The sequence below is a fragment of the Pipra filicauda genome, unplaced genomic scaffold (assembly GCF_003945595.2).
Source record: "Pipra filicauda isolate LSUMZ 115617 unplaced genomic scaffold, ASM394559v2 scaffold42_size3861933_pilon, whole genome shotgun sequence".
Classification (NCBI taxonomy): Eukaryota; Metazoa; Chordata; class Aves; order Passeriformes; family Pipridae; genus Pipra; species Pipra filicauda.
In genome coordinates this window covers 3,499,500-3,515,657 of record NW_024104565.1, presented here as the reverse complement: position 1 = coordinate 3,515,657, position 16,158 = coordinate 3,499,500, and the positions used below count along the sequence as shown (strand labels likewise).

General features: G+C 37.9%; 1 protein-coding gene across 6 annotated transcripts in view; it reads left to right on the top strand.

Moving 5' to 3' along the window:
* The window catches only part of GRM1 (glutamate metabotropic receptor 1), a 184,827-nt gene that overhangs the window by 24,503 nt on the left and 144,166 nt on the right, over positions 1–16,158 (top strand). For all 6 annotated transcript variants that reach the window (XM_027739524.2, XM_027739525.2, XM_027739526.2 and 3 more), the window contains exon 3: positions 10,610–10,859. In XM_027739524.2, the coding sequence (XP_027595325.1) occupies positions 10,610–10,859 (250 nt within the window). The remainder of the gene's footprint in view (positions 1–10,609; positions 10,860–16,158) is intronic.

Here is a 16,158-nt window from a genome sequence, read left to right as displayed (position 1 = left end):
GCATGAATGCCAAAATGGAATTTGTAGTCTCTTGTGCTTTTGGATCATAGCACAATGGTGCACAGCCAGAGCTTCAGGGACTGATTTTCTAGCACTCTCAGCATTAGAAATACATCTGTTGAATTGCTATATTCCTCCTTGTCAAAAGTAATATGCTGCTGGAGAGAAACACATGGAGTATTTTAGCGTGCAGATCAGACTTACCATACTTGTTGTCACAAGATCAAGAAACATCCATGTTGTCTTTTATTGATTCAGTCAAGGCAGAAACGTCAAACACCCTGAAAAGTCACATTGCTCCTCTAAACCCTTGATGAAGACCTTCATTAAAACTCCTGACACACAGTGGGCTTTACTGTTTCACAGTGCTGAAGCAACCACAAAGACTGCCTGAGGAGTCTCCATAATGTTTTTGCTGAAAAGATCACATCTGCACAGCTGCAGATGGATGGATTTTTCCTGGCTGTGGGCTGTGAGATCAGAGCCAACCATGTTGATGCTGCCCTTGGGGTACTGTTGAGACTGAAAGCTTTGTTTCTTTGCTGCCAGCAAAATGCCAAACCTGAGGCCAGTAGGACACCCAAATCTGCCTCACACTCTGCAACCTTACAGCCTGATTCATCAGCAGTTAATTACAACATTCCTGGACAGCTTGAACGCAGCAAACTGTGCAAGCATGGCTGTCTTGCTCTCAGTAGCTGATGGTTTTGGATGTGCTCAATATATGCACAGCCTCTGCCTCTCTCTCTCTATTTCACACCTGCCACCCTGCCATCTGAGGTCAAATGCCTCTCCATGCTCTCCCTCTCCTTCTCGAGTTCCTCTCTCAGTAATTGGGACACAGCCTGGCAGAGGTACCTGCCGTGCCTTCAGCACCCTTGGGAGCTAGGGCAGCACAGCTATCAGGGTGCCAGCAGCCCCTTGCGGGGCCAGCATCCCTGCTCTGCCAACTCTGCCCTGTGTCCAGGGCATCTCCACATGCCTGCTTTGCTGGTGTCCAGTTTCTCTTGTCCCTCACAGGTACAATTCAGGAAAAGACAAGCTGATGGGAGCAAACACGGCTGTGTCTGGCTTCCCTGGTGTAGGCAGGGGGCTTTGAGAAGGGCCGTTCTCCTCCCACAGCACATCTTTCCAGGAATATTTATTTGTGGACAGAGCCAATGAAGTCACGAGGGGATGACACGCTCAGATTCAGATTGTTTTGTGCTGCGTACAGAAGGCTGATGGGATCTTCTCGATGACCGTATAGACTGTGAATCCCCAGAAACCATTCCTCAGGAGCTATCTGAAAGCCACAGGGCTGTGGGAGTGGAGGAATTAAAACTGCAATGTCTGCAATGTCTGGGAAAAAATCCAATATTTCTGTCTTTCTCAGTGAAATGTCTTTCCTTCCATTTCTTAACCCAGCAAAGGGTCCTTCTCTTCTCCCTCCATATGCCATTTTACAGGCCTGTATAGCAGCACTGCCTACATCTCCCTAAGGAGGCACAGTGTGTTAAGAACTGCATCAGGAGCGCTGGAAGGGCCCTTCCCCTGCCAATTCTAAGGCCTCTCCCATTTGGTCCAGAAGCATGGGAGGTGACCTGGGAGCATTCTTGGGTGTGGGCATGGGTGTGGGAGGACTCAGGCTGTCTGAGGGGTACATCCCTGGGGTACAGCCTGGCAAAGCTGCACGTGGATGCAGACCTGCTGCCCTTCTTAGCTGGCAAGCAGTATCTCAATGTCTCACATGTTCAGATTATTTTCTCCTGCTTACATTAACCATTTTTTTCTATCTCACAAGCCTGCCATTCTGCAGTTCACTCTTTTGTATTACCTATATGGGAGCTACATAAAGCAAACTACTCATTTGTTTTTTGCTTGTGGTAATGCAGTTTTTACATTAATTTCCTGTAATAGTTCTGCCTAGCTTCTTGGTGTTAAGTCATCTTTTCTTCTGCAGATATTACAGTAGCTTTTGGGGAAAGGTATTTCAAATGTTTCACCATTCAGCAGCAGACATGCCTTTTAATATTGTGTAATGATAACATTCATATTGTGTTAATCATTGATGTTGTGAACTCAATTGGAAATGATGGCATGAGTATCTCTACTGAACTTCATTATTGAGAGAACTGTTCAAAATTAGGATTTGATTTTCTTTAGTTTATTTTTGAATTTATTTCTGTCAGTAAAATTGTTGAATTCTACAAACACTTGTGTATGTATCGAACTTTTCTGCTCTAAGTCTTTTAAAGCATCACTGTGAGTATTCAAGTCATTATCTGGGGCAGTGTTTGCAGAATCAGGTCTTCAACTTAGAGCTTATTAGAAATATTTTGACTAAATGCTTTTTGGAGGAAGATATTACCGAAAAAATATTTATAGCATTACATTCAATCTTTTTGAAAATGTCGATTCTGTAAAAATGAAACACTTCTGTCCAGATACATTTTATTTTTGCCTATACATTCCAATTCTCTTTCCCTAGACCTTGTTCCTAAATTGTTAAAAATTTTGTTTTGCTCCTTGTCTCTAGCCCTCAGACTCAGCATCTAAACCTTTCTGGTTTTATTTCTTTCTTCTTTTATCAATCCAAGAGTTTCTTCCAAGTGTGATGATATAATTAATTACAAATTGTTGGTCATAATAGTTAAAATTTAAAGTAGGCTGTGAGTCAGGGTGGACAGGTCAAATAATATTATGAAATTATATTTATATTAATCAAAATCTTTAATGGACATGTAAAGCAAGGCAGATACTGTTTTTCTTAAGCATATTTAAATTAAAACTCAATTATTTCCAAATAATATAATATTTTTCTGAATGTTAATACTACAGTATCTAGGGATTTGATAAAGCATACACAAAAAGTTTATCTTCTGATTTGCAACAAACCCCAGGTTTATTCTAATTAGATAAACAGTTTTTCTGGTCATAGATAAGCTATGATTAGGTATAGTTTTTTTAGACAGAAGGCTAAGATTTTTTGCTTAGATGTTATTCCAAATGTGATATAATTCACATCTAGATCTGTTGCTCACATAAAGTATTGGTGTCTAAAAATTGTATATAAGCCAAAATTGCCCTAAAGGTCATGAATATTTAGCTCTGTACTTCAGGTCAGTAGCTTTTTGCGTATTTGTTTCAATGATGTGTGTTAACAACAGTAAAGGAAAAAATTTAATAGTTCATTTGTCTCTCTTAAAAGTTAATAAACATCTGATAGTGTAGCCACTGAAATTTCACTTCAGTGAGAATAGGTCCGAGCAGTAGCTTTCCTTTAATGACAAAATGAGTACAAAATACACTTTGAAAAGCAATCTCATTTCTAACATACTTTCCAGATACCTCCTAAAGCCATTGATAATGCGGGTCATCGAGAAGTGCTCATACTCTTGCTGACTCTTTTTGGAGCATTTCATGATGTTTGCCCTCTCTAAGTGTCAGCCTATGAAAAAACATAATTTGTGAGTGTCTCGATTCACAAAAAAAAGAATAGCCATCTTTAAAGATTATAGGGAAGGTCAGAAACTGATCGCTCTGAGCCAGCAGGTTCAGAAACCAGATAGACAGTAGAAATATGTTTTTAAATTTCCATGAATTCTTTATGTTCAAACTCTCATTCGCAGTAGAGTACTTATAAGCATGATTATTGATTGCTCAAGGTTTAAATCTTGTGCTCGAAGGTGAGCTAACCTAATTGCATAAATGCCAAAGCATGAGGAGAACTGAACATATACTTCATTCCCTCTTCTTGAAATGTCTGCTCATATTAAAAAACACCTGGATATTGTTCTCCCACTTTGATGTCCCTTCTGGGTATCCTTTCAATTTTTGTAAATGATTTTACTAACTGTAATATTCACAGCAAGCTTAAAAAAATATTCATAGGAGTTGAAAGTTTATTCTTACGTTTCCTTTCTCCAGACTCGTCAAGAAACATAAAAAAATGTGTGATGCCTTGTTCAACCAATACCAACCAACAGAACCAACCAACAGTTAGCATTAGGTATCCTTAGATTATTTTTAATACTTTCTGAAAAAATCTGGAAGCTCCTTATTGATAAGTCATGAACAGAAAGACCAAGTTCAGTAAGTAAAGCTGTTACAAGTACTAGGTATCAGCTAGATTTGGAGCTGAAATACTTTCATTAGAATATAAAACTCTAAAACTTGTTAGATACATAATAAATAATCACTGTCTGTATGCTTTGAATATATTTAGGGGAAAAAATGACATGAGACCTCATTTTGGCATTTTTCTTATTAAGAAAATGTCATTTAGCACTAATGTTCTCATTACCTCAGACTAACTTCACCTGTGCCTGTATTTCTGACAGGAATATAAATTAGATATAAGATATAGATATAAGATGATGCATCTGCTGCTTTCAGGATGAAGGCTTAAATACAACCACTTTACTCAGTGGAAGAGTTTTACTTTTGTCTTGGTCTTCTTTACTAAGGTAACATCACTACGGTGAGCTGTTGGCAAAATGTGTGTACTTGGTAATTAGTAACCTTGCATTTAATAAAATCATGTGAATTTTCTTATTTGATATATAATCTCGTTTCTCTAATAAGTTGGATTATGTTAGGAATAGTGTATTTTTTAATGGTTATAACAATCATCAATTCACCCCCCCACTTCTGTTTTTATTTTTTCCCTTGTACTCAGTTTTACTTGACATCAGAAAACAAAAAGACTAGTCTGGCCTCAACAGCTCACTTTCTAGAAGGGCCTGAAGAAAATAAGCTGTATGCACAGATGGTTGAGATCTGGAGTGTACCAAAGATGAGTCAGTTCATTCATTTAACATATCCTTCTGGTTTTTGTAATGCTAGAATGCAGTTCCTTGGAAATCTCTGGTGAATCCAGAAAACTTTGCTAATGTAGCTTAAAAGAAGACAGAGCGTTTACAGTGTTGTTTCAATTTCTAATAATGAGTTTCCTTCTCCATAACTAAAGGAGAGTGAGGCCATTATTCAACACAAATTCTCTCCAGAATTGTCAAAGGAAATGTAGGGAAATGCTGACTTCCACAGAGCCATGAGTTGGCCTGGGAGGCAAACCAGTGGTGGTAAAGAGGTCTTTGAAACCTACGGGTGGTAGGTAGCAAGCTAAGGCCAACTTTACACATTGGTAGATCCATTTCTACAACTTTTCATTCTTTTGTTAGTCTGTTACATTCAGGGAATAAATATGGACTTTGGCTTTCATTTTTAAGTCTTCTAATCAAAGGTGTGGACAAATAGATGTAAGTGATTGTATTATTACAGCTTAGAAAATGACTACTTTTCATTTGAGTTAACTAGCTGATTATTTATGTGCTCCCAGCTTGTTACTAACATACTAGTTTAAATCTGATGGTTGAACTTTTTTAGTTTGCAATGGACTAAGAGTATATACACAATTATTTAATATGTTTAAACTGATAAGAATTACATTACATTAGATAACTCGATTTTTTTTTCTTATTAAGTGACCCTATTCAAAGATGCTCCTGTGGCATAGGGAAGCATAGTATAGGAGAGAAAACTGTCACTCTTTTTGCCTTTTCTTCTTCCTTTTAATATTCAGTGGTGCAAGACTTTCCAGTCTTCTCAGACTTATATTTGACAACTATGCAGTTGTATGGCCAGTCTTCGTGAGCGAAGATTTGGGAAAGGTCTTTACCCTTCGAGCCTGCGCAGTGGATTTTTTTAGGTGAGACACAGTGTGTGCTGAACTGAGCCCACCCTTTAATCCTGAGGTTCATCTGCTGGGGCCGAGCAAGCTTGGACAGTGGCAGCGAGGTCCTCAGGACGTAGGTTTGTATAGAGTGACCTTCTCTTAGATGGATGGCCTTACAGGGCTGACAAGCTCCATCTGCCTGGGGGAAACTATGCAGTTATTGCCATATTAAATACCATCACTAGTTGTTACAAATTAGTTATTGCAACATGTCAGGAAGTAACTTGATAGTCAGATTGCGTGCTTGCTTTGCTCTTCTCAAATAATCTGCCTTTGCAGTAGCAAAGCTTTTCAGTAGTTATTCCTTGCTGTTATGTCATGCTGTCCTCTTGTTCTCATCTAATTTTCTCTCTGCCAAAAAGCAGTTAATTAGCTGAATAAAAGAGATACCTTATAGTGAATCGATACTGAACACTGAAACAAACGTCATACCTCCAGCAATCTACAAGCTTGGGAGAGGTGAACAAACAGATTATAATGTTGAGAAAGAAGAGTACAGAGAATAGTTTTGCACTTGTTATTTTGAAAAGAGGGATCTTCTTGCGATATGACTTATCTCTGTAGTACCCTTCGGTGAAGGTAGATTTTGTGGTTGTATCATCAGTGCATTGCCTTTTCTGTGTGCTTGCGGGGTGTATGCTTTTTTATTTTTTGTGTATGCTTTTATTTTTTTGTGTTCATCTCTGATGTAGTTGCTGTTGTTTAGTGGAATAAATACAGTAAATAAGCCCCTAAAGGTGAGGAATAGGTGACCTCATCTGAAGAGATTGCTCATGGCCCAGGTAGGTGAAGTAACTCTTGCTCCCTAATTTTTGTAATTTAAGTGCATTGGAACATTCTTCCAGTTCTCTGCTGTAGATTTTGTTGGGTTTGTAGGTGCTTCTCTAAAGTGGTCTTAAAAAGAGACCCCTTGGTATTTCCTGTCGACACTGAAAGCAGGGTGAGAAAGAACAGTCTCAGTCTTCCTCTTCAGCATGAAGATCTTTAAGATTTTTTCTAAACAGGTATTAGCCTATATTTCAAGGGAATGTTCTCTTCAGCACAAATATGAATGGTTCACATTTCCTTATATTATCACACAACTAATCTCTATCCTTGAATGAAATCAGACATGGATTTATGCAGGGCACATTGTTTTGTGGCTTAGGAAGACCCACACAGCCATTTAAGAAGACAATCTCCAGGATACTCAAAAGTGCCTCATTGCAGAGCTGTTTCTGCTGTATTTCATAAATGAAAAAATAAATGGTTCTCTTGACAAGGAGAATGGGGAAAAGTTTGGCATATAGCTATAATAAAAAAAAGAATATAAACCTTTTAGATGGAGCTCATGGGTTCTGCTCCCCACACTACTAAAGTGTTAATATAAGCAAATAGTGTTACTTTCAGTATAGTTGTGACACAACTGTAATATTTACTGGCTCAAAGGAGCAATTTGTGAGGCTGAATTTTTGTTAGTTACTTCTTTTATATGTCTTCTGTTGATCAAGATAACATCTTTGATTTTTACTACACTATCTTAATGTTTTTATTAACATATTTAATGCATGGAATGCAATGAGTGAGAATAATTACCACTACATGGATCTCTCAGTAGCATCTTTAGATATGTGGATCCCTCCAAGAAATGGCCTTATCTAGGATTTTTGAAGTGGTGAAGCAAAGCTTTCTTTGGCACTGAGAGAAAAGTGTTGAGAAAAGTGTTAAAAAAATGCTCTTGGTTAAATTGCAGCCATGACAGATTTAAAATTTACCTTTATGCTTCTGTACAGACTCTGCTTGAAGCATATAAGTAAAATATCTGTTTTTTTTCAATAGGGTACAAGTTTAACAGAGTTTAAAAAATTGTCAAAAATTCACAAGGTATTTGTGGTGCTCAAAGTATGTTACTGGTTTGCCTAGTTTTGGGTTGGGGTCAGAAAGAAAATCAATTGTTGTAGTCTCACAATAATAAGTACTTTTACTTTTCATAGCTGATCCTAATAGCAAAGGGCAGTTGCAGATAAGCTTGGATCTTTTCTTCAATGGTTCTTTCAAAGGAAAAAGATCCTCAGCCTGGGGTCCTGTTGTAACTGTTCACTGACTACAATCATGCACAGATTTATTTCATTACATGTTTCCCCTCTCAGCTCTTGCCTGTGTGTGGATTGAAATGGGTGTGCCCACCAAGCTAGTACAGATGGTTGTGTTCTTGGCTATTGCACAGAATTAATTGGTGTTTTCTATTCTATATATGCCCTTACATTGTGCATACTCCAGTAGCTGAGTGCATTGAACAATGTATATAACATCTGTCACACATTTATTTTCTCCCTGATCCTTTCTCTTGGAGGGGAAAGATGTGCAGCATGTTGTCTTGCTCTGGGAGCAGAGCAAACAGGCTTTAAGAGGACGTCCTGGGTCTGCAAGTCTTGTCTCTGGCTGTTCAGACTTCTTACTTTACGTTATGCTCTTGTGAGCTGAGCAAGCTCCAGTCTAACATCAGATTTCTTTGTGCTGCTATTGAAATGCTGTTATGCTACTTTCATGTAAGGATTAGAAAGCTTTCATTTTCAGCTGCAAATTTTCTGCCTTGTGTTTTGCCTATTTCATCTTATGTCTGTGGTGTTATTGATCCTAATTAGCTTTTCTCCTAGACTCTCTAGCATGCTTAACTGAATTTATAGACAACAATCTTCCTCCTACTGCATATTTTGGTAGGCTGTTGTACTGTTGGTACAGGTGTAACTATGTTTGAAATAATTGTTATTTCATCAAAATTAAAGCTGAGAAAAATCATTCAAAGCAGATTTCATTTCTTGAAATCATTAACTTGAACTACAGCAGAATTAGTGTTGTACTGATTCATGACAAAATCCCATCTTACTTTAATGTTTAGGAAATATTACTACATTTATTTTCTAATATGCATTGCCTAAACATCTAATAAAATTCAGTTTAGTCCCCATCTCGCCTTAAGTGAGACTTTAAGAATAATCCTACTGGTTTCAAATGAGTTTGTGTTGAACAAAGCTCAACATGAAATTGCGAAATATATCCTAATTTCCTTCCAAAGCATAAGGTGCTTACTAATGGCAAGTCAGTGATGAGGTTGTCTTGCCTCATTCTGGGACCTGAGGCAAGTCATCAAAGCAGTATGGCTCAAACCATACTGCTTTGAGCTAAATCCCTTGATGACTGCAGGTTATGTATGGCCTTTAAATACCTGGAAATGCCTCCATCTGTGTCCTTCTCAGCATATGACAATCCCTATACAAGGCCTCATTGTTTACCCCTGTGCAGGGTTGGTGAATGGGACTGCTGAGCCCGCAGGGTGGGATGCTTGGTGATGTGTTCCCACCAGGTACAGCTCTTCCTCTCTTCTCTCCTCCCCATGGTCGTGTAGAACCATGGCATTACTCCTGCTCTGGGGTATGTTTGGCTCACAGAAAAAAAGCAGACTGACCTGATTGCTGAATCTGGTGTTGAGTCACACACTAGAAAAGAGACCTGCTGTGTTTCAAATTTGTAAGAAACTAGGGTGCTTCAATGCAAAGGGCTGGGGAACTTCAATTTTGTGTTTGACACTAGATCTAACAGGTTTATCTGGAGTCTAGTATGACTATGACTGCCATAGTGTATCTGATCTGCAGTAAATGATCCACGTGTCTGGAAAAATGCACTCATTTCTACTGGATTTATGCAGAAATGCCTGAACTGTCTCGTGCTAAATGTTCTTTCTGATGGCTATACCTTTTGAGGAGTTTTTTTAAATTTATGTATTTTAATGTGTGTGTGTATGAAAGAATTTAGGCTGATTTAGAAGTCTTCCTTTGTACCATTTGCTATTTCAAACTGTTGCTGCAAATGAGGAAGAGGGACCTTTTCAGTCACCCCTTGCTCAAAAAGCTCTGGGTCTAGAAGTGATCAGTGTATTTGATGTTACTCTCTCAATAAATTAAGGAAACATTTTGGATGTGGATAGCATCAAATTAGTGCTTCTATTTTTGAACCATTTCTTGTTACTGTTAATAGATATATTTTTTTGTAATCCATCTGTTCCTTCCTCTTCCCTGATGGATGTTCATCATAAATCCTTTACTCGTGGCAGGCATAAAATATTCAAAGAAAACTTGAGGTTTCACCTGTCTCCATAGCTGAAGGCAGCTTGAGTTTTGTAAAGCTGTTGATTTGGCTTGCTAAGTGTATAAATAAAAGTGAATTTGAGAATCAGTTTTTATATTGTTTGGACCACACAGTTCAAATATTTCTATACTAGGAAGGGTTATTTCTGAAGTTGTTTCTGATTGAAGTCTCCTATTCTAAGAGAAACATCAAGCCTAAATATTAGCTATCATGAACGCTGGTCAGTCAAATTAAGTGGCTTTCTTATTTCAAAGAAATAAGAAAGAAATTATTTCAAAATAAGTGGCTTTCAAGACGTTACCAGATACGTGTGTTTTAATTTGCATTTGTCTTTCATTCACTTTTATGAGCATAGACTGTGTATGGTACAGAACGGCTTGGAACTGAATCCTTTTTTTCTCTTTATTATACCTGTTTTTCTGGATTAGCACAATTGTCACTTTTGCTGTAGAAATGCTAATAAACCTTTATTCTCACTGTCTGATCTGTCTTTATCCTCTTTTCTACCTATCTATCCCTTGTTTGCCTTTAATACCCGTTGTCAAATCAATGTGAGGAAAGAAACATGAAGTCTTCAGGTCAGTTAAGACCTACTGATACATGGATATCCTGTTCCACTGAACTCTGAGTATGTTTGTTTTGATGGGTCCCCTTTGCTCTTCTTTCTGCTAATGGTAGTTGATTTTTGGGGTGGAAAGCTATCCTTTTCCCACCACAGTTGAATGCATTATATAATCTAAGGCTTTTTTTTTTTTTTTTTTTAAACAGGAAATTATGGGGAAAGTGGAATGGAAGCCTTCAAAGAGCTGGCTGCCCAAGAGGGTCTTTGCATTGCTCACTCTGACAAGATCTACAGCAATGCTGGGGAAAAGAGCTTTGATCGGCTGCTCCGCAAGCTGCGGGAAAGGTTACCCAAAGCCAGAGTGGTGGTTTGCTTCTGCGAGGGAATGACAGTGAGGGGGATCCTCATTGCCATGAGGCGCCTGGGAGTGCTTGGGGAGTTCCTGCTAATTGGAAGGTAAGACTCTGAGTGGGATTTCTCTACCTGTTCTCTCCCTCTTGCCCTGCAGGCAGGTGTTTGATTTCAGAACTGTGCAGATTAGCTACCTGCAATTTCCATGTTTACTTGTCTAATGAATGAAAAGAAGTAGCAAGATGGCAGAGCAGATCTCTCAGAAGGGGATATGACTGTGTATGGCAGCTTAATCAGAGGTGATACCTTTTGCAGAAGTAAATACTAATTACTAACTCCTTTATATGGATATATGACATTAGTGTCTTTGTGCTTTTGCACACTCTAGAGGAATGTTTTATGGACAGAATTTAGAACAAAGTAGGGAGTGAAAGATTCTAGTTACAGAACGTGATCTGGAAGTGTGAAGCGACAAAATTTCATGTGTTTAACTAAAGATGTCTCTTGAAAAATTGAAACGCCAAATTATTGAATGGTTTTGATTACTTGAACTTTTTTCCAGTCTTGTGATTACAATCTGGCATTCTCAGTTGCACGCTGTTCTGATCTTTGCTGTTGAAAGCTGGGGCACTGATATTATGCAGACTTGTTTGGTTTTTAAAACATCAAACTTGCTGATGTCTAAATGAAGATGTATGTGTGTTTTTATATTACCAGAGTAACAGTGCAGATGTGTTGGACAGACAAAGGATGTTTTTATTAAAACATGAATGATTGCTTTTTTCTACTAGAGTTTATCTTTGTAGGTATTCACTGAAATATGGTAATTTTAGTTCTATCACATATAGTCTATCCACATTTCCATTTTTGTGATAGTTCTTATTTTGAGGCTTCTTTGACTTCCACCTTGATTTTTGCAATGTCTTTATGTCCTTTTTTCTGTCTTGATGAATCTTGTTCAAATGATGAGGACTGATATTTTGTCTTCTTTGTTAGATTGATAATGTCTGTTTTAATACTTCTATTTACTGTTTGATTCTTTCTTATTTATTATTTTAAAATTCCTTCAAGAAATGTTTAAATTAATTCCTTCAAGGCCTTTGATAGTTGTGTCCACACCTACTCAGCTTCTGTTGTCAACTGATCTCATCAGGCTTCTTTTTCTCCTTTTCTTTCCCGAAAGTCTTTGTGTCTGTCATTGTCATGACTGGAATCCTCTCCTTTTGCTCTGTGCTATAATATTGGTCTCCCCCTGATTGTATTGCTCCTCAAACCCCACAGTTATGTTTTCTATGCCAGATAGCTAATCTGGCCCAAGTAATAGTCTGAAAACAACCAGTCACTCTTAAATTTTTTTTTTGTTACAGTCTTTGTTTGCAATCTATTTGGAGCAGAGGCTGTACCTCTAGAAGGTTGTGAAGATAAGATGTAGAACATCTGGAGAACCCTTAGCATTAAAATGAAACCAAGAGTAAGGTGATATTGAAAATGATATTATGTCCTAGATTGTGTACGTGTGGTTCACAGGCATCATTCAGTTTGCATCAACTGAAATGAATAATGGAATGCTTCACTACTGATGTGTTTCAACTACGGTTTTTCAGTTAATAGAAGAAACTGACTATAATAGAATGAGTCTGAGTGACAGCATCTCTGGCCTTTTAGTAAATGCCCTGGAGCATTAGGTAATGCTATGCTTTCTTCATGTGTTATCACTGTAATGGTGTCCCATTGTTCACCTGATTTTGGTGTTCCTTCTTGATGCTGTCCATGTAGAGAGCCAACAAAGGAATTAAGCCTCCTATATTGAGCACCAAACCTAGGTACTTTGGTAGTACAAACCTTGGTTTCCTATTAGACCACTAACTTGATCCCCTACTCCTCGGATGTGTGGAACATTTCAGCTCGAAATTTTGATGATAAGCCTTTACCAAACATTATGGTACTCTATGTAGTTCTGGTTTTTGTCTTAGAATTTGCCTAACAGTGTTGCTCTTAGCTTTCTGTCAGGAACACTCACCTATTAAATGCTAATAATGGAATTTTTTGGGAATCACAATGTATTTTTCAGGTAGATTTTCACATACCCTTCTTTCATGATGGCAATTGAGTCCCTTTTAGGGCTGGGTGGATTGTGCCAAATGTAAAATAAGCCAGTTATTGCTTTGCACGGTCTGGATTGTGACCATTAGCCTGCTGAAATGGTATTATAGGGCTTGCATGTTTTTTGTGTCTGCAGACCTAAAAGACATTTTCTTTGAATTGTCCTAATTAAGTGATTTTTAAAAACAGCAAATCTAACTTGGAATAAGCAAGTTGCAGCAAAACTGCAGTGCTATGAATTTGGTCATCTATATACAAACAAGAACTAAGGCACACATTCACATTACTCTGATGTACTGTTAAGTCTTTTTTATTCAAGTACCCAGCTAAGCAAAAAATCAAAAGCCTTTTAAAAACATTCTTTTAATTGAGGGAAGTGGGAGTGAACGCAAAATCAAGATTTTTTGCAATAGTGAGCTAAACAAAGCCTTTAATTTACTCACAGGTTTATTATCAGCCACATTTTATCAACCTCATCCTCTGCTCTGACTCACTATAAAGAGGAATCCTTTGCAAAGAAACACCTGGGTAAATAACTCTCTTCCTGCTACATCCTCAATATTGTTGTTGATCAAAGCAGACAGGAACAGCTTAGCTTAACTAAATTCAAGGTATCAGAAAGAGAGCTGGGAAATAAATTTGACTTCAGTTTAATCTGAATTTCAGTCTCCTGTGTTAGTGAGAAGAAAGGGAATTTCCCTTTCTGAATCTGGATGGAAGCAGGAATTAGGACAGAACAATAGAATAGGTTACAAACTGGCTTGAGGTAGAATGGCAGATGTTCTGAAATTGATATAGTGTTCAAATGTAATGGAGAATTCAGTAAGAAAAGTTATTAAACTATGATATCTATAAATCTATATGATAACTCTAAATCTTAAAAGTGACTGACAATGAAAAGGAAAGAAAGAAAAAATTGATCATGACTTTTTGTGTTATTACAATTATTGGAATAGTATTGGAGTAAGCAAAGGCAAAAATTATGCTAAGAAAATTAACTGTACTCTTAAGGGAGTTCAGGTGATAGCTCTTTTAGCAAAAACTGGTTTTGATGTGAAGAGATTATGTAGGAAGATGCTCAACATCATGTTTCTAATCATGTTTATGCAGGCCATTGGGTTTTATATTACTTAATAAGCAACAATTAGATTTTGTGAGAATCTTGCAAGATGGATGAATTTCCTATATATCCTCTGGGATGGTGTATCAAGACAAGGCATGTACCTGACTTTTCAGCATCTGTGTGGGTAATGCAAAGCAAATGAAAAACACAAACAAAATACCCAGTTTGAAGAGGTACTCTGAGTTTATTGGAGAAGAAAATTTTTTAGATAAATAGTTGGAACGAAAATGCTCTTTCACAATTCGATCCCTTAAAGTCCTCCACACAATGGTGTGTGTAAAAGTAGGAGTAACTCTAGGAAGGAAGGGATATATTAGTGCATATGCTGTTTTTCAGTCTAACACTTTGTAATGGACTATGTATAGCTTTACTTCCGTAGGCTTTCTGAGCTTTCTGATGTTTTATGATCTCCATTAATATTGCTAATGGGCTGCTGTAGAACTATGAATTGGAAGTGTTGGTAGGGTGACCTTTCCTGAAAGTTTGAATGCTTGGCAGTGAAAATATGGTTGGATTCTCTGCTGCCAACCCCGTGCTTTATGGAGGGCAAGTCAGTCCTTTTCATATATCTAATAAAACCCATTTAGCATAGGATGACAGAGCTTTCAGGATGCATAGTGTAATGAAATCTTTCCTGACTGCCTTCACTTCAAAAGCCAATATTAATAATGGTGGTTTTGGCATTTAACTTCACACTTTCTGAAATATTGACAAGGCATTACCAATGTAAGCTGTTTGGCCCTGTTATCTGACATTGCTGGATAGGCTGAACTTGATTGCATCCAAGTGTAAGAGTAAACAACTTGGCGAGTTGACAGAGAAAGGTACTCTGGTGTAGTCAATCCCAGGGAAACAGGGCGTGTGGGAGGATTTTGGCAGGTGCCTAGGGCAGTTATCACCTTCCAAATCCTGGGATTTTACGCATGTACAGTCATGCAATCCCATTGAATTGGTACAACACTTGACAGAAGAGTGCCTTGCCTATCTGAATCAGATCCATCAGACTCTAACACTGAGACTATTGAGCCTTTGTTCAGCTCCATCACGCCAGAGAAAGGAAGACCTCACCATTTGAGGACACCATGGTTAAGGCAGGGACCCAAACCATATTTACACTGATGACCTCACTTGTTAAAAAGAAAAACTGGTAGCAGAAATTGATAGGTCCATAACATCCTTTAGTAATGGAGGAGGAAGAGTCTGGTCAGGAAGCTGGTACTTCAGCAAGGAAACAGAAGGAGGAGGTGACAGAAGTTTCTCACAATTTAAGTCTATTTTAATTGGCAATAAATTGTCTTACTTTGCCCCAAACTGAGCCTCTTTTGCCTGTGATGGTATCTATTAAGCAATCTCCCTATCTTTATTTTAACCTGTGAGATTTTTCATCCAATTTTCTACCTTTCTTCTTTTGAGTGAGAGAGTTGGCAAGTGGATGGTTGAATGTTTGGCTGCTGACCAAGTCTACCCACCACAGATGACACAGGTTGCACTGCCAAAAGCATGATGTTCTGTATTTCTCTTTCTCTGTCCTTCAGTTTTGATATCACAAATAAAATAAATAGGAGTATCACAAATAGCGCATCCCATATGTGTCTAAGAAGACTGCCTGCCTCTTCCTCCCAGAATAGTCCCTAGTGCCAGTGGCTCATGCATTACCTGCAAAATGACAGAGAATATTCTACTGTTATGCTATGATGTTCTTCATAAACAAGAAGGATATCCATCAAAGGATACTACTGTTTTTTTAAGTTAGACTAGCTGAAAGGAAGATGCTGTACTCTGTTCTCCAATGCACAATGTCGTAGTCGTGTTTAACTCTATTTTAAAAAAATATTATTAGCTATTTTTAAGTATGTAAGAGATACCAAGAAATCAGTAAGAACCAACAGTATATTGTCAATGGGGAAAAAACACTGCCTTGTGCTAGCCTATATTATCTAGGATAGTTTTGGGCCTTGTAACACTGAAAAGAAATAGTAGATATGACATAGTGTTGCTCATGACAGTGTTTTATGCCAACCGACTGGGAATGGAAATGTGGTATTGGGAAAACTGGTATTGCCAAATGTATACAATAGAATCTAAACCACTAGCATGCCATGTGCGGTTTTTCTGAGAGGGCAGTCTCAGTGGTAAAACTCAGTGGCTCAAAAGTCCAAAATAAAGATGAAAACACAA